Here is a 24,622-nt window from a genome sequence, read left to right on the forward strand (position 1 = left end):
TGTCAGGCGATCGATGGTGTCATGGTCTTGTTGCCTTCCTGCTTCCCAGATGTATGCCGCTCGAATTGTTGCGCTACCAGCAAGTCTGTCGGCTCGCTCATTTTCAGGGCAGCACATCTACGTAAGCACAGTCTTGCATCTGGATGGTGCGCATTGCTTTTTGCCACTCTGGGCTCCCCATTCTACTTTCAACTTTTTGTAGAAGATTCATACAGTCAGTGAGAATTTAGGCATGCTGATTTGAAGGCGTGTATACCTCAACTGCTCCCATTGTCAGAGTGGGTGTTGTGACTTTTTCTCAGTCTTCGTTGATGTGGGTTTTTTTCCCCCAATGTATCCATAACTGGACTGATCTTTGGTGACTGAACCATCTGTATTATATGATAGCATCATCTTCTTAGCTGTATTCTTCTATGGTAGTTTCACCTTAGCATCTGTCCTGTCCTCTGCCGGTTCATTCTCGTCAATGCATTTCAGAGCGGCCGTGGCCGGCGGATGGAATGATCGTGTTAAAGGGGTAAACGTTTGTGAAATGATTGTGATGTGTGTGTGCTGAAAAGGTGTTCAATGTGTCCTGGAGATTCCAGTTCCCATTCTTTTGATTCTTTCAGGTTTTGAAGCTGTCGTACAAGCCGAATGGTATCTTCAGTTCTCAGCTGCTTGTCCCATCCACACATCGCCGGCTTCCACGTCCAATGTGGCTGCCTTTTGGTTCCTTCACTGCATCATGCAGTGGGTTTTAGTTTGAGGCGGGGTTTTCTTCATCATGAGTTTAGGACCTGGATTGGCGAACATATAGGACCGAGACTCACGATGGTAATGATGGCAATGTGTGCGACATTTCAATGGCTAGAAATGAATGAGGGGGAAGGGCGGCAGGGTAAGTGTCAGTGTATGTGTGTGTGTGTGTGTGTGTGTGTTTGTGCGCGCGCGCGCGCGTGCGCCGTCATGTGTGTGTGCGCCGTGGAGTCACGGTGTCACTGAGTGTGTCACGGTGTGTCACTACAGTCACTGCCACTGTCAGTGTGTGTGTGTGTGTGTGTGTGTGTGTGTGTGTGTGTGTGTGTGTGTGTGTCCGTTTGTGTGTATGACTTAATTCCAAGCGCGAACATAGACTGCTTTTTCTTTAACCCAGCTCATGTTGTGTTATGGAAGCTGTACGAGTTCGAGTGATAACGAAAGAGGTGAAACCGGTGTACTAGCGGTTGTTACTGCAAAACCGGGAGGTCTACTGACAGTTGGCGTGTCATGGATTTGTTCTGAGTAAAATTAGAGAAATTCAACTGTCACACACACACACACACACACACACACACTGTGGCTGACTGACACACCGTGACTTATGGCACACACTGACACACGGCTGGCACGCGGCATGGTACACTGGTGACACTGATACGCACCGGCACGAACGCATGACACTGACGTACCCGGCACGGCACGCACAGCACACACACACACACACACACACACACACACACACACACACACTCACACCGACACACAAACACACACTGGCACACACTGCCACGGTGACACACACTGTGACTGACACCGGCACTTACAAACGGCTGAACGCACACAGACACGTGAGACGGCACAGACACAGACACGGACAGACAGACAGACAGACAGACACACACACACCGACGGTAGCTGACACACCGTGACTGACTACTGTATGGCACACACTGACACACTGCGGGCACGGCTGGCACGCGGCATCAGTGGTACACTTGTGACACATACGCACGAACGCATAACAAGTACTGCACCGGCACTCACGGCACACACACACACACACTGACACACACTGTGACACACACACACTGACACACGACAAACTGAACACACACACACACACACCGCCGCTAACTGACAAACTGAACACACACACTGACACACTGGCACACACACACACACACACAGACACACACACACACAAGTTCGTTCCGACAGCCGGACACAATACGAATAAACCGACTCAGTGTCGCGGAGAGCCCGGAGATGTCTTCACAAAATCGGCGTGCCGCAGCACGGCACGGTGATTTCATGAGATAAACAACCGGATATCCTGTGTTCTTTCACAAAATTTACCCTTGAATAAAATATTTCGGGGTACGGGGCGGGTAGGGAGGTGTAGAGGGGTGGTTTTAATTCATCACTGAGTCCGTGTAACGTCGAAACTCGGCAGCATTTTCTCCCTTGCACCCAGTTATGGTCCTTTCAGTAGGATCACAGTCAGTATCAGCTATTATACTGAAGCGGCATGTAATGCAGTGTGGCTGGCAGTGGGTAACGTCGCAAAAACTGAATTGCTATGACTGAATGCCCAACGACAGAGGCGCTGCCGAGTCCGTCGTCACAGTGCTTTGAGTCAGCATGTGATGTATTTGTCAGTACTGATATGCGGCCTTTCTATTTATTCATTCATTTATCTAGTACAAGCTTCAAGTGCATTCAGTGGTAGGCCGCCCCGGCCGGTGTTCAGTTGTCGGTTTGTCACCTGTCTCAGTGTCAGTGTCATGTTCACAAGAACTGAGGGGCATTATTCAAGCTTTGACATAAGGTCCATTGCTATCACCACCACTTCAACATCAGTATCTATTGGCTCAGTACCTCTACTTCTTTAAAACTTGCATCAAGCATTCCTCCCCCTCCTCCGTCGTCCACCCACCCGCCAAGTCTTCAGCCGCATGGCCGGCATAGACCTGTCCAGGGATGGCCCTAGAATGCATGGCCCAGCTGCCGCGCCCACGGCATGCATGCACACACGCTCACACACATACGCGCGCCCGGCCCGCGCCGGCGCACACACACACACACACGACACTCACCGTTGTCGTGTTTGATGTTAGCTGTCACAGTTGCAGCACGCACGGTTTGGTGCACTGATAAGGAACTGACCGTCGCCGTGTCAGCTGACTACTATACTGCACTCAGTGATGGACGACTGATGTTGTCCTCTCAGTGGCAACATACTGTAAAGTCCACATTGATGGGTACACCTACACCACTATGCATGCACTCAAAGGCTGATCATGCCCATTGGGCAATGCCGCTATCACGGGCATCTGCCGCCTACTACAGCAGATGTCATAGTGAATATGGATTCGTCCGAACGCAGTCAGTGACGTACATCTCCGTGAGAAACTGAAATTGATGACAGCGTTTCCTACCATATCGCCAATGTTCCCCTTCTTTTTTGTTTTTGTTGTGGTACTATCGTTCTATCTCTCCCTCACCCCCCCATCCCACCACCACCCACGCGGAGCACACACACCCTCCCCCTAAAAATTGCCTGATATCACTTAAATGGAAGGACATTTAACTGAAGACAACAGACTACTACACGGTCTTTTTGTATCAAATGTGGAACATTATTTTTAGATCATTTATGTCGAATGATGTTGAAGAAAACCATTTGAAATGGTGGTCAAACCAGACTGTTTTTTTTAAATAGCTTTTTTTGTTCCCAAAAGGCACTTGTCAAAAATGTGTCATTTACGGAAAATTATTGTTTTGTAAAATTATACATCTGAAGAAAAGTAATTCAGTACTCCTAAGATCGGGTGCTGATATCATCATACAACCATGATGAAGCTTTTCTTCTATGGAAAAGATGCGTGCCCTCTGCTCACTCCATATCATTTTCGCTCTCTTCCTCCCGCTCTGTCACGTCACGTGATAGTACGTCACACATTAAACCAGAAGAGAAAACCTGCGGATGAAAGGCGACACGGAGAGCCGGTGCGCTTGAAACGGGCGTGATCGGAGGTTTGTACCTTTGTATTGGTCATTTTCTTAGCCGAGCACATGAATTATTTTGTGCAGATTATCTAGATACTATGCGAGTATGACAGATTTCTTGCTTTATTCATCAGTCCTTTTACCAGGGTAGCCTGCGTTGGATCGCCAAAATGGCGTCCACGGAAAATAACACATAAAGCGCTATTTCTTGTTCTTTTATGTCAAACAACAATCTAGTACTTAGTATTTTGATCTTTTTATGTCACGGGATAGTTAACATGATCAGCCTGTCCCGTGCAAAAAAGGGAGATAACAACGTTGCGTCTAAGACAATTGTGATGATTGTCAATAATGGAAGACACCGCTGTCGGACTCTACAATGACGAGTGAAAAGCTTCATAGTAAAAAGGACCAATCAGACGAGAGGGAATACTTGGCTGTGAACAAAGACCGGCATGTCTTTCCGTCGCAGAAACGCGGCGTGGACTGGGTAAACCTGCGGGGTTTTGAACAGTCAAGACTGCACTTGCCCTCATACACACTACACGGCTTGGGTCAGGTTTTTTACTTTTTTAACAAATGTTGTCCCCCTGATTACAGTAAGGGGATGTGATTCAATCATTAATTTTTTTTTAACCAGAGCATTACTTAAAAAGGTTAGATTTTAGTTTTACTACTTCATACTGATCCACTCAGTACCCAGTGCAGCAGATGCCAGCTCTACATAATTTATAGAACTCGGACTGTTGGAGATGCATGTGACTGCAGCTATATTGGAAACAGATTGGAACACCTGGAATCTTATATTCTTAGTTTGTAATTTTGACTGCTTCTCCTGACTGCTGCATCATAGTATGCCGCTGAGATAAAAGGGAAATACTCATGAAGTATTTACTGAAAAAAATATTTACAGCTGAGATCTGGATTGTTAAAAAAATAATGATAAATAAATGTTTTAGAAAAAAAAGACTTGTGACTGAGACAGTCTTCTAAATATCAGTGGATGTATATTTTGGAAAGTCAGTTGGCGGATTAAGATACTATGGACGGTAAGCAGACTGGGAAATTATATGGATCATTGATTTTTATATTAATGTGTGAAATTTTGTATGTTTCAGAATTTTGTGGACCCAGCTGCTGACCCACTGCCAGACACAACAAACAGTGATGGAGAAACTAGGAGATGAATCTGCTGCCAAGTTTATCAATGCTTTGATAAAATCCGTCCAGACACTTTGTCATGGCTATTTGGATTTTCAGAATGGTGTTGAAATCATTGGGCACATCAACCTCAGTGTGGACAAAGGAAATTCTCTGGACTACATTCTGAAGGAGAAAGTGTGTAAGAATGCAGAGAACTCCACTTTATTTATCAGCAACAGTTTTCATGCAGAACCCAAACCAGAGCAGGAAGTTTCAGGAAAGACTTCTCAGTCAGGAAACCAGCTTACACAAAACAGTGAAAGCCCTGACACTGCTGAGTCAGGGAGAGTTTCTTCTGCAATATGCAGTATTAGTACAGCTTTGACAGAGTCAAGGGAAAGATCTCGGCGAAACTCTGGTGCTAAAGACTCTGGTTCATCTCATTCCCAGCCAAATGCAGTGAAGCGAAAAGCTTCTGAAGAAGAGAGTAGTGAATTCCGTCCTGCCAAAATATCCTATCATGATAATTTTTCTCATGTGACCTCAGAATCTTCACACCCACAAGGATCCTCCAGTCCTGTAGATTCCAAAGAATCTCTTCTAGCATTGAGGACAGCTGACACTGACATGTCTGAGACAGTGCTTCCACAGACAGCAAGTGTGAGAAGTGATGGTTTAGATATTGGTGTGAACTTAGCAGGAAGTGTTCTGGAACCAGTTGAAGGTCAGAACAATCCTGATCTTCAAGACAGAGAGGATGACAGTGATGGAGATCTTGAAGTGACGTTTATCAAAGAAGAATATGTTGAGGGGGAGGGGCCTTCCTGTGATTTTGAAAGTCAGCAGTTTGCCAGAGGCCCACAACAAAGAGGTTAGTGTTTAATTATTTGATCTAAATAGTAAAAATGAAATTAGTATTATGAAAATATTTATCTTTATGGTCATGATCTGTGTATTTTGGATCTTATTTCGTTTTGATTTTTGTTGTTGAAATTTGTTTTTTATTTGTCCACGTTCATGTAATTTGGTTCTGTTTGTTCAGTTACTGTGTTAGCCACTGTCTGTCAAAGCATTAAAATGTTTGCTGCTTTGACAGGAACTTGCAAAATGTATACTTGTTAAAAGTGTCAGTTGTTCATGTGTGTGCTTAGCACAAGTTTAGCAGTAACGCACAGGTAAAAAACTTTGTAAAAGGGCTCTTGCACTGATGCCACTCTGTGACACATGCAGTGGACATGAGCGTGCACACACACACAGTGACTCTCTCTCTCTCTCTCTCAGTAACTTTTATTTTATATCTTGATAACTTGTAAAAAAAAAAAAAAGAAAAAAAAAAAGACGTGAGTGCAGGCACACACACGAGAGAGAGCATGCGCGCGCACACACATACACATGCACATGCACATACACACACCCTACCTTACCTGTAAACCTCTAAAGGTGTTTTTAAGATTCCATAAAATTGAAGGAAGAGCAATATTCACTGCCTCAGATTTGCTTTTGACTTCCAGTCATTGGAGTCAACATAATGGTAGTGTCTTTGTGTGCTTTTATTCATTGTATAACTTTTTTTTGTCATAATGGATTTCTCTGTGTGAAATTTGGGCTGCTCTCCCCAGGGAGAGTGCATCACTACACTGAGAGCACCACCCTTTTTTTTTTTTCCTTCTGTCTGCAGTTTTGTTTTCAGTTTTAGTTTTCTAACTAACATTTTTACTTTTTAGTGAACAGCACTCAGAACAACAAAAGAGGGCACATGAATAGTTTTACTGTCCCCAACCTCTGTATGGTTGTATCATGTGTACACAAACACCTGCAGATAAGATAGTATGGAATAGCACAAGTCTTGTGTTAATTTTGTTGTATTTGTTATTTTGTATTTGTATTACATGTACTCTTTTTGTCAAAACAGATTTCTCTGTGTGAAATTTGGGTTGCTGTCCCATGGAGAGCGTGTCGCTACACTGACAGCACCACCCATTTTTTCATATTTTTCCCTGTCTGCAATTTTGTTTGTTTTCCTATCCAAGCAGAATTTTCTACTGCCAGGAAGAACCCTTTTGTTGTTGTGGGTTCTTTTACATGTGTTAAATGCATGCTGCACACAAGACCTCAGTTTAGCATCTCATCCGAATGACTAGCGCCCAGACCACAATTAGTTATCACTGTTGTGATACAGTAATAGTTTCAGTTGGTGTGATTTCTGTAACCAACTCTCCCCCCAATCACACTCACATGCATACAGCACATAGTCACCTCTACCACATAGTGAATATATCCAAAATTCACGAGAAAACACCTCACACACACACACGCAAACACATTCGGACATATGCATACTAGTGTGCACACACATACTCGCACACCATGGTTGTCACAGACCAGTCATGGAAGCATAGAAAAGCCTTGGACAGATAGGAAGATCATTTCCAAGGCTGGAAAATTCATGAAAATAAATGTTTTAGTTCTTTTACCTTGCAAGGATTGGGAAAATCTTGGAATTATTTTACTTTTTTTTTAGTGATACATTTTACAGCATGCCAGTGGTATTGGGTCTTTTTTCAAAGATTTTGCTTGCACATAGATAAACAAAACAAAAAAAAAAGAAAAAAGTTGAAATGACTATTTGAATTAAATTATGTAACCATCTCTGTGAGACTTTTTTTTTTGCCCCGCAACAGTGTTTGAACACCCTACTGGCGTATTGAAATCTGATAGACATCTCTTTGATATGACCATTCCATTCTGTGCAGTTCAGTTCACTTAGCATGAAATTTTATGTGTTATGGTTTGACCATCATTATGTATATTTTTTTATGATTATTGATTTTTACAGTGGCTTGTTAGGAAAGTTCAGCAGTAGTCGCATTCTGACATTGCTATTGTGTTACTTCTGTTCTTAGGTGTTAATCATTGTATGTTTTCAGCCTCAGATGGATTGCCAGACCCCTCCATATTCTCCTTAGGTCCCCAGTCAAGTTCAGCCTCATCCACATATGTTCCAAGTGCAGCAGGACCGCAGTTCCCAGTTGGCACTTCCTCTTCTACTTCCCAACCTCAGCCTGGCCCCTCTGGCATGAGAGGTAGGAGTCTTTTCCATTTTTTAACATTAGCACGTTGGCCAGGAACTCTTTTCACGTCTTCTTAGAATTCTTCTTTTCTTATCATGTAAAGAAGGAACCAAAGAGAAAATGTGAAAAAGAAACAAAAAAAATGAGAATATAAAGTTTTAGTGATGATACTGTTATTGCTAGTTTTCATACAGAAGTTTTAATGATGGCACGTTTACTGGTGTCATAGCCAAAATGGAGAGGCTTGGAGTTAATCAACTAAATTCAATAGCTAATGCTCTTTAAAAGGTCAATTTGTTCATATAGAGCGATTATTCAACTGAGCAGTAAGAGAATTATTGTATTTTCACTCACAGATTAGTGTTTTGAAATCTGGCAGTACCTCTTAGGTAAAGGCTGGAGATTTTTCTGACCTCCACTGATCAACAGAGTGGTGTACAATTCTGCTAGAGCCTATTGGTGCACGCACTACAGAAATTCAAATACAGTGTTAAGATATGTACTGTAGTCTATACATATACCAGTTTGGCGAAATGTGAAAATCGGATTTGGCTGAATATATTTCATTTGTAAATTTAAAGTTGCTCAGTTGTAAAATGTTAAGACAGAAGTATTCAGTATTGCCTACATGCATACAAACAGAAGAGTGAGTCGCTGATTGACATAGACTTTGAAAAGACTGGTATGGAAATGTTGAACTATTGATTATAACTGAAAAAGATGTTGGATTTATATCACTTTAAAAAGTCTTAATTAAGGCAAGAGTAGTTTATTTTACCATGAAAATCATTCTCTTTTTTTTTCTTTTCCTTTTCCATGTGTTTCTGTGAAAAGAACAGAGTTCCTGGTCAGCAGTGCGCACAGAAATGAGAGAACAGAAGGATTCTGTATTACAGATTATTAATAGTAGATTCTTACTAGTAAATGTAATGTTTCGCTTAATGCATCTAATATATGAATTGTGTGGTTATCAGATTAAGTCAAAACTGAAACAATGAAGTTAAAAGAAGGAAAGAAAGAAAGAAAAGAAAATTTGCTCATTTTTGGAAAACTTCAACAAAAATTCCCAGTAAAAAAAAAAAGAAGGTTAAACAGTTGTTATTAAGATAACAAATGGATAGGAATTTGAAGCTTCTTCAAATATTGTATAAAGACCAGAAGTAGTGTCATATTTGAGACACGTTCAAATCAGTATGGATTTTACTACTTTTAGAATCCGAATTTTGATGTACAAAAGATTGAATTGTTCATCTACGTGCGGTTTATTTTAGTTTGAATTACATTGACTGAGACCTCTAAACAGTTCCAAAAAATTGGAGATAGGTAGAGCATGTAGAACAGTTGAAAATGTTGACGAGAATGAGATGGTTCGTGGAAAATCAAATAATTTGGTTGGTCGGACATTTTGTTGTTCTACTTTCCGTAATAATGTCAAAATCTAGAGGAAGATAACTGATTAATATTTGGATATATGAACACATTTTTGTTTTAACAGTATTTTATTTCAGTAATAAAACTTGTTTTGAAAAACAAAGCAACCAACCAAAAACTAAAGAGATGATTAGCATAGCTTAGTTTTTAGTTCTGTTGCAGCCATGTCCAGGGTAAATAATAAAAATCCAGAGTCATATGAGGCTTGTTCCCTTCCATATCTGAGAACGCTCACTAGAATTCACTGATGTGGGAAAACTTTAAAAAAAACTTCCTTGAGTCCAAGTTTGGCAGTTAAAGGGTAACATCTGGGCACACAAGGAAAATATGGGCATGAATATAGACTATAGAGTGACAGTGAGACAAGATCACAATAGAGGAAGGGGCTGACTGTTGAAAGGAAACAACTGTGAATCCAGGTTTGAAATAAAAGTAGATTAGGATCCGGGATCAAAATCATTCAGCAAATTGAAAAAAAAAAGAAAGAAAAAAAGAAAAGAAAAAAAAGATAAATGAATATAAAGAGATTTGTTTTGTAAATCAGAACATCATTTTAATTTTTAGTCACAGTTACTTTTTCTGTACTTGTAATTGTATAAATGCAGAAAATGAGAATGACTGGTATTAGTAAAATCAGTCTGATCTGAAAGAGAAAGTAGAAAACGTGATGAAGCATTGATGGTGGTACACCTTGATGTCTACCAAATCCCAGAAGTTATTTCTTTGTTTGGTTGCTTATTTTCTTTGCCTGATCAGGACAGGCCACATGTTAAAGTTCTCAGCTTTTTCAGTATTTGTTCTCTGTTTTTCTACCTCCTTTTATGTTTTTTTGCAATGATCATTGCTTTGATTGATTTTCATGACCATTTTTGTTGAGAAAGCAAACTCATGTCATGAATGAATAAATAAATAAATGATTTGATATATTGAGCAACTTGATGAAAGTGTCACGTCCCAACCTCTTTTGTTTGGAAGTCTGCTCTTCACAGTATGACCTCTTGCAGTACTCAGTTTTCAACTTTCTCTTTTGGCCAAGATACTCACTTTTTGGCTGATCTGTGTGTCTGTGAGTGAGATAATTTGAGAGAAGAATGTAATTAGAAGTTAATGAAGTGAGTTGAATGAAAACAGTGGATTGAATCAAACCCTCAGTAGTTGATTGCCTTTTTTATATTTTGAAGTATGATAAATGAAAGAAAGAAACAAGTAAATCCAGATCCATTGAAGAATTATTACCTGGATTTATATTAGAATCCTTCTGGTCTTCTCCTTTCAGATAATTGGCTTATCAATCTTAGATACTGGTTGTTCAAATTTATGATTTTTCAAGCAAACATGAAATGCAAGCTCACCTCCAGGCAATTGGAAATTTGCTTTGAACAAAATTGTTCCCATTCACAAGATTACTTGTTAGCTATTTTCAGGTTTGTTTTATCCACCTTTTGAACAGTTAAAATATTTTATTTTGTATTTTTATTTCCTTGCAAGATTTTCTTGGGGGGTGGGAATTGACCACAGTTCAGATATCTGTTGGTATGAGAAGGTATGTCCTTTACATCAGGAGGGAAATGATTGTGCTCACATGCTTGCACACAGTCACTAACAGTGTCCAGCTAATGTGTACATGCACTCACACACACATGTGAATATGCTTAGATTAATGAAGAAAAAAATCCCTGTTGAGAGTTTTGGTCTTGAAATGTTCACTTGAATCAGTAACTACTAGCAGAAATACAGAATGTTCTCAATCTGCGGAAGTCCCGATTCCAGATTATCTTCTGACTTAATCTATTTCCAGTCATCAGTAATTTGTCAAATTTTAGGTATTTGTGGCAAGAAACATCTCAGGGGGAATATTTTTTGTGACAAACTTTCGAATGATATCATACGATTAGAAAAAGATGTGCATTTAAGTAGGATCTGTGGAGCCTTTCTCTGTCACATGACCTTTCAGTCTGGTTTCAGCTCTGCTGTAGAGCCTGATTCAGATTTTTATGAAATGCTTACATAGCTTTTTCACAACAGATTTTATCCCATGAATCAATAGTGTGATATTGCTTTGTGCATTCAGAGGTATTTGTATAAAGTTTATATGCAGATTTTTGATACTTCAGGAACTCATTACTTAGCATGATTTTTACTGCCAATTTGGATTTTTTTTTTTTTTTTGGTCTGAAGAAATTAATTTTGTTTGTCAAGGTTCGTACTTCTTGCCGTGAGAAATAATATGTAGAATCTTTGTAGTGTTTCCCTGTTACTGCAAAGTTTGCTAGATAGGTTTCTGTGTGTTAAAACTTAAATCAGCATGCTCTGTGCTTCCCTGTCTTGGCTGATGTCTTACGTGATACTGTCTTTGGGTTCAAATGCAAGATTTGGGGACTTGGCACTTTAAACAGTTGAGGATGTAGAATTTTGAAATGATTAGGGTCACAAGACTGAAGATGTGATGAAAGTAGACTGACCATATGCCATAACTAAGGCTTAAGCACTTCCTAAGATGAAGCCAGCAGATAGTTATACTTATGGTGCATCTGTAAAGTTCACTCATTGGAACATACACGCTCAGCTGTGTTGAAAGAAATGGTTCATGGCAGCACTAACTAGATGTTGTTTTTTAAATTGATGGCTGTATTTTTCATGTAATAAGGTGCAGCTTCCAGTTTTTCTTAAATAATGAATGTGATACAGCTTATACTTAACACAGAAGTGTTTACATGCAGTGCAGACATACTGTAAATTATACAGTCTTGCGTACATGCCCTTTGTTATTTTGTAGTAGTATTTCAACTATGTCTTTGTACAAAGTTAAGAAATAGAAGAGTAAAAAATATGCATACACATATACTTAAACAGATACATGAATAACCTGTACTATATATAGGCTATTATGGAGTATGTAATTTGTGCATGGAAAGTTATATACATCGTGTACATATTCATATACACATACACACATAAACATAGATGCATGCATACATTGGCAAGTGTGTTGCTTGTTGCACAATTCATAAGTGAATCAACAGCTTGCTGTTAGTGGACTCGTGTAACATTCTGTGGATTAAAGATAAGTAATCAGCTTGTCAGGAGTCTAGTGTGACAATGCATCGAAGAAAAATGATTTTATGACAATTTGCTCGCTTAGAAAGCTGCTGTTTCCATATACATTGTTTTGTTTGAAAATCGTTTGAAAATTATCTTGTAAAAATGTGTATGCAGGTGTGAATGTGCACACGCACATGTGTGTATGTACATACATATGTGGTCATGTGTTCACATGAGCGGGTCTGCTGTGTGTGAGTTGATTAGTTGTTATTGATTCGTGCCTGCTTTTGTAATTCTTTAATTATGGAGGGTTAATCTTGAAAGTAAGCCTTTAAAAAAAAACAACAACCCAGATTAATGGCATTTAAAGAGACTAGATTTGGAAGTTGAAAAATTATATCCACTTTACGGAACTTGGGATACAATTGCAACAGATATGCAGCACATTCTACCAGCTTTGCTATGCTTTCAATTTTCCTGTCATTTTTGCTCATTACACAGCAATGTAGAATTGTGTAAGTTCGGTCTGTTCTGTGGGTGCCCAAAATATGCTGCCTGCTGGCTTCGTTCAGAACTAATAGAGTCTGAAGTCAAATTGAGTCTGCTTTATGAAATATGATTTAGGGGAAGGATTTTTTCCTGCCATGTTCATTTCACATGGTCATGGTGGGAAGAGGGTGTCATAGTATAAACTGAGGGACTGGAATCAACAATGCTCATTTTGGTACGATTTGTTGCTGTACTATTGGTCTGTTCATTGTTTAAAAGAGGTTTGTCTTTAAAAGTTTAATTTTAGTCATGTATGATTGGACTTCATATTTTGTTGTAGTTCTTGAAACAGTCAAGTGACCTTTCCAAAAATATGGATATCCTCTATCTGTATCAGCTGTGACATCATCAGCTTGTTTTATCACCTCCTCTGGTGGTATGAAATCTCATCCAAATGATCAAGGTATCTGCACCAAAATCTTGAAATAGCAGACCATATTGGGGAACCAGTTTCAGTATTTCAAGAGTGTACAGTGTTTTATATTGCATGGTGGTGCCATGACCGTTCAGCACTACTAATACTATGTTGCAGGAAAGGAAATCTTTGTAGAAAGCAATCGGTAGAGACAAAACCAAAGACCTTCAAATGGAAATAAGAATATTACTGTTGAAGTTGAAGAACATGCACAGTGATTGCTCATCTGGAATTTTGGTGGGAAGTTAATTTTGGGTGTTTCACTCTCAGCCCTCATATTCCAAATTCTTATTTCCACCCCTGTGTCAAGAGTTGCTTGTAATGACTTGCAGAACATGTTTGTTGGAAATATTTTGAATTTATTAGCTTCCTTACTTTTAGGTTGTATTGTTTTTTTGTCTTATTGATTCTTCTTTCACTCTCGCATGCACACCACTACAATGTTTGTCATGAGTGAGGTTAGACATGGTGAAGCAGCTGTGGTAACTGCAGTGTAAAAAATGCTGATAGGAAACAAAGAACAGGAACATAATTTGTTTAATTGATATGTATAACAGTGTTGGTTTGGTTGAATGGTATATGACACTGACTAATGATGTGTTGAAATGCTGCCAAAAATGAATATGTGATTACGTATTTATTGTATGGTGTTTTTTTTTCTTTGTTCTGTGCATTCACATTCTCAAATTGTCATTTAATTTCTCTACCCCTCATCTGTCCCATCATCTTGATAGTGTTTAAGGTGAAGGGATGGCTGTGTGGAGGACACAACAATCTGTAATTTTGTGTCTGTAGTAACTGAGATTATTTTAGTCGCCTTTTTTTTCCCCAATGAAAATGTTGACAAGGGATGGAAAGCACTATCTTGTCTGCATTCAAGTCTTCAGTTTTCCTTTAGTTTTAGTCTTTTACTCTGTTTTATATTTAGATCAAGATGGACATTGGCATTTTCTTTCTTTGAAAGGTTACCACGGTGAAAATGAAATGACTGATGTTAGGCTAAATTTAGTATGTTTATTAAAAAAAAAAAAAAAAAAAAAAAAAAGTTGCGGTGGTAGTTGCAATAAGAATTTTTCCTTGATAAATTGATTTCACGACCTAAGTGAAGTTGCAATTTAAATACAGTGTTCATTATACTTTTATCAGAGGATATTTTTTTGCTTGTGACACTTGTGTGTGTTTTTCACTTCATTAATGTGTGAGATGGTGGTTCAGATGAAGATGGTGTATGAGAGGATGAATTGTTACCACATACATGCATTCATGTGTATGTATAGATATCAGTTGAAATTTGCGTATTTGTTTCTTGCTATTAGTATTATATATTGTTTGAATTTTAAATGCAAGAAACATTCATGTAGTCAGCTAGATTCTATAGACTTCTACAGTTTAACCACATATGATCAGTGTCTTTAGTGACTCCTGAACCAGTCTGAGATCATCAAAGTCACTGTCTGAGCTGAATTTTAAACCACATGGAAACACCTACAGGAGAGTGTCTTTGGCTATCCTGGGCTTCCTTTGCCATCACTTCCGAAGTTCTGTCATTATCTTCTCTTTTGTTCTTCTTTTATTTGTGAACCACTGTTGAAAGTTGGTAGTTAATGCAGAGTGTGTGTATTTGTCAGTGTGTCTGTGTTGGCCTCATACTTGATCACTTCCAACATGCCAAGAAACATACCCTGAAATAGTGAAATTATAAATATCCATTAAAAAAAAAAAAAGAAGAAGAAAAATGTTCATTATGGCAGAGATGGAGAGAGCAAAAGATTACACCTGAGAGCTTGGAAATCAACAGATTTACAACATGAGGAGTCTGACGACATCAAAGTACTTTGTATCTGGTGAGCAGCAGATTTGGATACCACACATATCACAACAATCATGCCACCACCACTTTTTCCGCCCCAGTTTCTGATTCTAATGTCAGTTGGTTCCCAAAAATTTACGTCAGATGGTTAACCAACATTCACTCAGACGTGCATACATTTCCATGTTTCCATTGCAAACATACATGTGTGCACAGTACATGTGCTAACTCAAGAAAAGAAGAGGAAAAAAAAGAAAAGAAAAATGAACACACCAAAGCTGCCTACTCGTTACATGTTTCCCATGTGACACAGTCACAGGTGTCTGATTTTTTTTCCTGAATATTTTTGAATGTCTGCTTTTAGTGCCTGATCTCCTCTCTCTCTCTCTCTCTCTCTCTCTCTCTCTCTCTCTCTCTCTCTCTCTCTCTCTCTGTGACTCTCCCTCCCTCACACTTTCTGGTGCTTTCACAGATACACACAAACTTGAATCATATAAACTGCACAAACACAAAATGGAAAACAAAACAACAGCATAATGAAGGAAGTTAAAAAAAACAAACCCAAAAAACCAAAACCAAACAAACAAAAAAACAACTCAAAATTGCAGGCACTGTAATCTGCCTTCACATGTTCTTAAAATGTATTTGTAAAAAGAAAAAGAAAAAAAAAAGAGAAAACTTGTTTTTTCTGAAATTGTTCAAAGTGATTAACACTGGAACGTAAAAGAGTTTTCCTACATGTACTTTTGTTTCAGTCTGGTTCAGCAGAGATGTCATATGAAACTTTTATCATTGACACTCAGAGAAAAAACCGTCTAATATCACTTAGTGAAAAGACGTTAAACTAAAGAATGAACGAACTCAGAGAAATGTCATTTCTTTCTCCCTTTTTTTTTTTTTTGTTGTTGGTTGAAATGCCATTGTTGTTCAAGTCATCAAGTTGTACATTCAGAGAACATACCAGAGATTGGCAGGCGGGTATGATTGATGTTCTCAGTCTCAGAAGGCATGGTCCCTGAAAGATTGGATGCTGAGAAGGTGGACAGTCAATGGACAAAATCATATTCAGGCAGCTGCTGCCTACTAACAGCAAACCTTTGTTTTTGAGGGTACGGAGGTATCAAAATGGGCAGTCTTATATTTAAGTTCAAAGAAAAAGAATCTGATCAAGTGAAACACGCATGCATGCACGCACATGCACTCTCTCTCTCTCTCTCTCTCTCTCTCGTGGGTGGAGAAAGTACTTGCATTGTCTTGAAATAAGAATTCTGAGAGTCTCTCTCTCTCCCTCCCTCTTATCTTTCTCTCATACACACATGTACACACTCACCCTCTCTGTTTCACTTTCTTTCATACAGTTAACCTTTCCTGTCATGACATTTCTATGAATACACTTGAAGTAATGGACTCTCTGTGTCATGCCCAAATATATACTTAAGATATTTAAAATACACTTTGCATGCTTTACACACAAGTACAGTGTGCACACACGTTTGGTGACATGGTGACTGTTGTAGAATGATGCATCATGGATATGGTGCAAAAAAAAAAGAAGCTTTGATGGTAATATATAAACACACATGATAGAAGAGACAGCAGAAACAACTACAGTATGGACAGAATAAATTTAGTGTCCTCATTTTGTACTTTCCACTTGAACAGTATTCCAGAAAAACTTTGCTGAAGCAGTATTTGTAGAAATGTCATTATCAGAGCTTGTTTATATAATGTAGAATTAGAATCTTTATTTGCAAAGAGGGGTTGCACATGTTTAGTTGTGAAATGAAGGGAAATTTTTCAAATCAACATAAAGTGCATCTGCTGTGGAAACCACCTTGAGACCATCACTAAAAAAAAAGCAGGTAAGTTGTGAGCTCTAGATCCTAAGATATAATGTTGTATTTCCTGATAATTAATTGAAAAATGTGTTCTTTTATTTGAACATTCATGTTTCTTTGTGTGGATGAGTACTTTATGGTCCAACCAATTGTTTAACAAGTGTTACTGCAGGTTGATATTCTTTATGATACCCTTCAGAATATTGGCGATTAGGCCAGGTGTGTGACTTAAGTGTTAATAAGGCAAGAAATTATGAGAAGTTCCAATATTATAAGGGCAAAAGGTTGGGTTTTTCTCTACTTTCATTTTGTTCGTACTTAGTTTACATCATGATTCTTAAATGATCACGGCAGCTATTTCTGTGTGATTTGCCTTTGTCCAGCATGGAATTCACTCAGACTTTTTAGTCGTCACGTCGTAGTTTGCCTGTTTCCAGCCTTTTTTTTTTTTTTTTTTTTTTTAGATATATATATATTGTTGACAAGTCTAAAAAAATTGGTTTGATAAATTCAGACAGGACATCCAATTAATCGAGGATGGGGGGTGAGAGGGGCTGTATGTTGCTTGCATGTTAAGTGGAAAACATTATAAATATGATAGTCAGCCGTGTCCGACTATGACCATCAGAACAACAGAGGAGGCAACTGCTGTTCCGACTATTTGGGCTAGAATTTGATTATAGTGGAGAGTGTCATGCCCAAGTACATCCCCACTCTCTCGGCCAAGAGGGTTTTAGGACAGTCGGCGTTGGGGATGGTTCCCAAAGGCCAACTAGCCCCCAAGGTTGCAGCACTAAGAGCCAGTGCAATTTTGCCTCCTAGTTTGAGAGTCATAGTCCTTCACAAAAGACTAAGCTGTAAATGGTTTCCCATTGACTGGAGAAACCATTGATAATACAGCTCTCACTTTGCTGTTGGCCCAGATGTAAACTCATGTCAATCTGTGATATAAGCTGAGTGTTGGGCCTAGAAAACATTAATAGCACATGAACTGCACACATGTACATGCTTGCGAACATTCTCTCTCTCTCTCTGTCTGTCTGTCTCTCTCTCTCTCTCTCTGTCTCTCTCTCTCTCTCTCTCTCTCTCTCTCACACACACACACACACACACACACACACACACACATAAACACGCCAACACACAATCACACACACACACACACACACACACACACACACTCACACACATGTACATACACACATTTAGTATATTAATTATTTATACATTCACATATTATTGTATGTGATATGATGAGAATTTTGACTCTGGCAAATAAGTTATTATCATTAACACTGTGTGTAGAAAAATTGGTCTGAAAACAGCAATATAACGATTATTTCATTGGTACACTTCATTGTAATTATATAGACTACTTCATTTTAAGCATTAAGAGAGCATGGGTAGGGGAATGATCGAGCAGATTGTGTCATTGGTGACATGATACAGATTGCGCTGTTCTGACGCTGTGTAACTGCATGGAACTGAGAGTTGCCTTGTGGTATGTTGGAGCATTGTTGACTTAGGTTTATGAATTGCATATGAATAATAATGATAATGATTGTGATACTGCTGTTTGCAGTGAAAAGTTTTGCCATCACATATGTTTTTGACATAAACTTTCAAGGCTGAAGCTCTGGTTGAAACTGCAGACACAAGGTATTGGTGTAAAACCCAGCGTACTGTTGCCCACACGAGAAAATCGGTAGTGAAGATCTATATTATTATCAGATGACAGACATGTTCCGCAAGACTGGAAAAAACAACTGGATGGGCACATGCACAACTTGAAAGGCAGACACATCAACATAGATTCAAGGAAGCATTCAGGCTGATTTGTGTCCGGCTTATTCTGAACAGCATGAACATCATAGAAAAGAATGATGCTCAAGTGAAGGACAGTGATGGGAGCTGTGAAAACAGGCAGAATTGAATTCTTCAGCGATGTGCTGTGTTCTACCTGGGAAACAACAGTTGAAGACACTCGCCAGTCTTGAAGCAGCACTGGAGAACAGGTTGTTAGTGATCATATTGGGTCAAAACAGTACAAGACACTAAAGGACATAGAAGTTTTAGGGTGTGATTTTTTTTTTTTTTTAAAGCTGTGTGAATTTTCAGCTTGAAAAACATTTACTACACTAAAAATGTGAACATCGAACATTTTGGAACTTAAAAAGAATTTCCTTTTAATATGTACACTGATTGTAAACATTTTCTGTGGAAGAAGGAGGGTGGGGGACATAACCTAGATATACATCATCTTCCTCACCCACTTGATATTCAGGGATTTTCTGTGTGTTTTGTTTTGGGCATTGGAGGCTTGGAAGTGAGTGCAGTGAAGGGAAGATTGATGATCAAATGTTAAGTTATGCATCCCATCCCCTCCATCCTCAAGCCTCTCCTCACCAAATCCACTTCTCATATCATTTCTCCTGCAGTATTAAATTTATATGTAACATGAGGAAATTAATACCACAATGTTTCATTTATAGATAAGAATATTACTTATCTCTTATCAGCAGGAACCTAACAGTGAAAGTAAAGAGGGCTTTGGTCCGTAGAAATGATGCTATTTTAATTATTTTAAGTGTTGTCTTTTCATTATGGTCAGTTGAAATTCTTCTCAGTTTTTTCTTTGTTGGTTTTGTTTTTGTAATGGATATTTGGTCATTGAATCTTGTGTAATGGTTGTGGTTTGTTTTTTCCCCCCTGTCTGTACTGTTTGCATTTCTTCCTCCTCACATAGGCAGTATGGGTAAATTTCAGTTGGAAACAGAAACAAAATTTTTGTTCAAGATTGATGGGAAAATCAGCTGACTGGATAAGCTGGATTGAATACTTCTTGTTTACAAAATGTGATTTTGAGGAGTTGGTGGGTGAGAAAGGGAGGGATGGAGAGAGAGAGAGAGAGAGAGAGAGAGAGAGAGAGAGAGAATGTTCCACTGGCAAGACATATTTTTTCTTTAGATCTGCATAAGGGTTAGTGAGTGAAAATACAGCAAAGTGGACACTGTTTTTTTTTCTTTTTTCCAGATTATTTCCAGACAGCAAGTCAGTTGGACATCTTTCGGTACCGCAAACTCCACTTTTTGACTAGGACTGACAACCAGAAAAAAACTTATAATTGTAGCATATGTGGGAAAGTGCTTTCGCGGTTGGACAGCTACAAAAGACATTTGCGTTGCCACACAGGACAGTTGTTTGAATGTGAGGTCTGTGGTTTAAAATACAACTCAAAGTACATGCTGAGTATGCACAGGAAAGCCAAACATGAAGTGAACAGCAGCATTTTATGATAGCTAACACTGGTACTGATTTTGAACAGTCTTTTTGAGGTTATAAGATGTATACTGGAGTTTTTGCATTCCTGGAGAAATGGAAACTATTGTGAGAAACTTGTTTTTGCATGTTTTTCATTTAAAAAAAACAGCAACAAACATTTCATTTGTGGTATGTGTTTGTCTTTTTACCATGTAACTTGTTTCCTGATCAGCTAGCTTGATGCTTATTTTGCTTTTACCTTTTTAAAACTTTTTCAACTTACACCTAAAAGTAGGAAAGGGCTGTTTATGTATTGGGTTGTTAATGTATGAATAAAAAAAAAAAAAAAAAAAAGGGGGGGGTGTGGGGGGGAGTGTTTTATCTATTTTCCAAAAGTTATTGTGACATTTGCCTCAACCTGCATGCATTGGGTGCTAGGGAAGTTAAGAAGCTGTTTGTGGTTTCCTTTCAGGTTGGTTCTGGCCTCAAACTGTCAGGGGACGGTCACTGCCTGTTCCCAGCTCTTCTGCAGGCATTTCCTCATATGAATCCTCGGGTCAAACAAAACTGTACTTATGTGATCACTGCAGATATTCTACTACTCGATTGGACAATTACAAAAGGCACATGCGCAGACATACAGGGCAGTTGTTTCGGTGTGAAATTTGTTACGTCCAGTTCAACTGTAGATACTACTTACAGAAACACAAGTTGAAAAAACATGGCCTTTTTCGGAATGAGAATATTGTTTGAGGAGCAAGGGGGTATGGAATAGCTTGTTTTAGTTCTTCATAGCAAGTTGGTTCAAATAATCAGTTGAAAACGAAGTGTTCTCTTTGTCCTTTTCAGATCATTCATCCTTGGGAAGTGATGGTTTTGGCCAACGACTAGATACACTTCTAGACTTTTCAAGCTTTGTGAGTTACCCTACCTCCTTTTCGGACGAACTTCCATTTCCCAAAAAATACACTTGCAGCACATGTGGCTATTCAGTGTCGCGTATGGACAACCTGAAACGGCACATGCGTCGTCACACAGGTCAGATGCACAAGTGTGATATTTGTCAAGCTCAGTTTGTGTGTAAATATGGAATGCAGAAACACAGAGAGCAGAAACACGGTGTGCAGTTTTGGCAGGAATAGTGACAGTGACTAGGCTGAAAGTTCTAACTTTCAGAGAGATGGAGAGCAAACTTTGCCACAGTGTTTCCTGTCCTTCATCACTTTTTATTCCTACAACTGCAGTGAACGGCATGATTGCATGAAGTGGTGAACAGGGTTTGATGCTTTTCATTTATTTGTCTTTAGTTCCATTTTTTATGTGCGGAAAGAACAGCTGCGCCAGACACTTACATCAGGGATGTTTTTGATGATTTGGTTGTTAATCAACCCAACGGAAGATGATACATATCCAAATAGAGGTTATAAATATGTTGGAAGAAATGCGGAAGGTGTAGAGTGTCCTTTGTTGCAACATCACAGGAATTTCTGTAAAAATGAGATCCCCTTTCTCAAAAACTTTTTTTTTATGTGGATTTATGTTATGGATAAAAAGAAAATTGAAATAGTGATTTGTTAATGTTTGCTTCAGAAAACAATATAAAAAAGAATGAACTGAATTTTTAAAACAGAAGTTACAAGGACAAGTTGAACAGTTGTTACTGTATTAGTCTCTCGCCTGGTTTTTGCATTACAGGTATTTTTTATAATCAAGACTTACACATTTGTTTTATTATTTAAGAAAAAAAATGCTGGTACGTGAAGACAGTCTCTGTTATTCACTTTCAGATTCAATGTGGACAACAGAAAGCAGAACAGTCAGAGAGAATAGGTTTGATGGAACCACGCCTTGTTCACTCGCCCGTTTTAAGGCCAATTTCTGGTCATCAAAGGACACCAATGTCCAGATGGACTCGCAACTTGCTGTTAGAAGAGCTAAGGCCAGTAGTCAGACATCAGCATCCATTCCCTTTGCTTACAGCTGTGCATTTGGTGCTGAAAAGTTCAGTCAGTGGCCTCCTGAAGCTGAGTCTTCGTTTCAGAAAAGGCTGTTCAGATGCCCAATGTGTGAATACAAGAACTCACGGATGTATAATTTGAAGCGACACATGCGATGCCACACAGGCCAGAAGTTTCAGTGTGGTTTTTGTGCGGCTGAATACAACTGCAAGTACAAATTGCACCAGCACCAGCTTTTGAAACACCAGCTTTTGAAGCATAATTGGTCTTCACAGTGATGCATTTTGGGGAATTTTAAATTGCTGACAGTAGCAAAGGTAAACTGATGGAGGATCACAGTGGCAGCTTTGAAAGTGTATTTTGAGGAGATGGACTGATATTGTAGTCAAAAAGTAACTTATTAGGAAAATGTTAAATAACATAAGCTTTTGGAATTATGAGGCTGTCTAGGTTCAGTTTTGAGAGAATAGAATGGAAACTTAGCTGTTGAGAACTATATTAATAGCCATGAGTGAACTGTGGGCGGCTTCATGATGTGTTTATGACCGCTCCATAGTACAGGGAAACTATTTGTGCCAAAAATGCAAATGGAATGCTTTAGGATTTGTGTCTGTATGGAAGAGGTGAGAGAGAGTGATGAGAGAATTGTGATACTGTGGCGTTGAATGGAAGTTGATACGGTGGGAAGCTGAAGGAAAGGACCTGTAACTTGGGAAGAATGAATTATTTCATTTTGTGTGAGATGTTTTTGTAAGACCAAACTGATGTGAGATGTCACATTAACTAAGATGTTTTGTAAAATGTTTAATATTGGAAAGACGTGCATGTGAGATGTCAAATAAGAGTGTGGCAATGTGGTTTATTGAGAATGAGGGTGATATTTGTTGGATCAAATTCAAGTGAGTCCTGCATTGGCAACAGCAGATGTTTGTGTATTGTCTCTGCAATCATTTTGAAAATTCTTGTCTGATTGTTTTTCGTTCATGATCATGCAGAATGTAATGTTAAAACACACACATTTGTGAGTGAAGTTCAGATGAAAAATTTGAAATAAAAAATGTAAAGTGTCTGTTGCCATCAGTTTGTGTAGACTTTTTAAAAGGCTTATATTGAATGTGCCCTTGGGTGTGTGTGTGTGTGTGTGTATGAGAGAGAGAGAGTCACATGTGTGTTGACTGTCTGCATGTTGTTGGAAGAGTGAGAGAGACTCAGAGAGAGAGAGAGAGAGAGAGATGGTAAATCTCAACCAAGTGAAGAATGCTAAAATAAAATCCATTGAGCAAAATCAAATGCCAAAGATATCCCGATCTCTTTCTTTCTTTGAACCGTTGAAGCTGAATCCTCTAATTTATGAATAATTTACATGAGCCATGCACACACATGGATAATCAGTCTTCCTTTCACCCTCCTTGTTTCACTGTTTGTATGTTTCCATTTGCTTTTTGATTGAGAGGAAAGATCTGTGACCACTGGTAATGATTTACATTTTAGTTTGATGGATTTTTCTCACGATAACTGAATCCCACTCTCAGCCTTGTTATTTGCTGTACACTATCCAGCCTAAGGACAGCTAAATGCATACATCTTCAACAGAACATGAGAATCAGCAGATTTGCCCAAGTGTTGCCATGTATTCAAATGACATTCATGTTGCTAATGGATATTTCTGACTGCTTTCTTCAGTTATTAGGGATAGTGTGTTGCCGTAAGAGCAGTGTGGCACTTCCATCTATTTATTATTTAATTGATCTACCTAGCCGGTTCGGCAGTGGGAAATATTCATTGACAAAATTTGGTCATGGACTACTGTGTATGCATGAATGCTCATAAATGTTCTTTCTTTGTACTGTTGTAGGTTTGATGAAAATGAAATGGAGAGATGGGGAAATGTTAAAGACCACCACAAAGACACCCACCCAATAAAAATGAGAAAGTGAAAGAAATGGTGCTGGCCTGACATTATTTTCCAGGCGTATTTATAGCCAGATATGACTAGTGGTTGTCCAGTGTAAAAAAGATGATTTAGGACTCGTGAAAAAAAAGTATACAACTGCAAGAGATTGGAATTGTACTAAAAATATTTCAGTGCTGATTTGAAACTGAAAACTGATAATGACCCTGACACGGTCTTTCAATCCATTCTTAAGAATGTCGACTCTTCACACCATGCCTCACTGAGTATTGAGTCATTGATTTGTTCACTACTAATTTTGCACATTTATTATTCCCTCATATTCACAGTAGTCCAGTCAAAGCAAAACAAAACAAAACAAAACAAAACAAAAAACCCCACAGAAAATCAAAATGTGCATATTAAATAATGGTTGTGGGATTTCAGACAGTGATCAGCACCA

The 24,622-nt window shown here is 38.7% G+C and overlaps 1 protein-coding gene across 20 annotated transcripts in view; it reads left to right on the forward strand.

The window, feature by feature from the left end:
- The first annotated feature begins 3,696 nt into the window (after positions 1–3,696).
- The window catches only part of LOC143296877 (uncharacterized), a 78,622-nt gene continuing 57,696 nt past the window's right edge, over positions 3,697–24,622 (forward strand). For 19 of the 20 annotated variants that reach the window (XR_013057206.1, XM_076608860.1, XM_076608903.1 and 16 more), the window contains exons 1-3: positions 3,697–3,777; positions 4,869–5,764; positions 7,821–7,976. Coding sequence is in view for 19 of the 20 variants with exons in the window: in XM_076608860.1 (XP_076464975.1) it covers positions 4,918–5,764; positions 7,821–7,976 (1,003 nt within the window). In the remaining variant the exon portion in view is untranslated. Of the gene's footprint in view, positions 3,778–4,868; positions 5,765–7,820; positions 7,977–22,097; positions 24,544–24,622 lie in introns of those variants that run through there. The other variant, XM_076608970.1, reaches the window with a different exon arrangement.

Source organism: Babylonia areolata, chromosome 2, assembly GCF_041734735.1.
Source record: "Babylonia areolata isolate BAREFJ2019XMU chromosome 2, ASM4173473v1, whole genome shotgun sequence".
Lineage (NCBI taxonomy): Eukaryota > Metazoa > Mollusca > Gastropoda > Neogastropoda > Buccinidae > Babylonia > Babylonia areolata.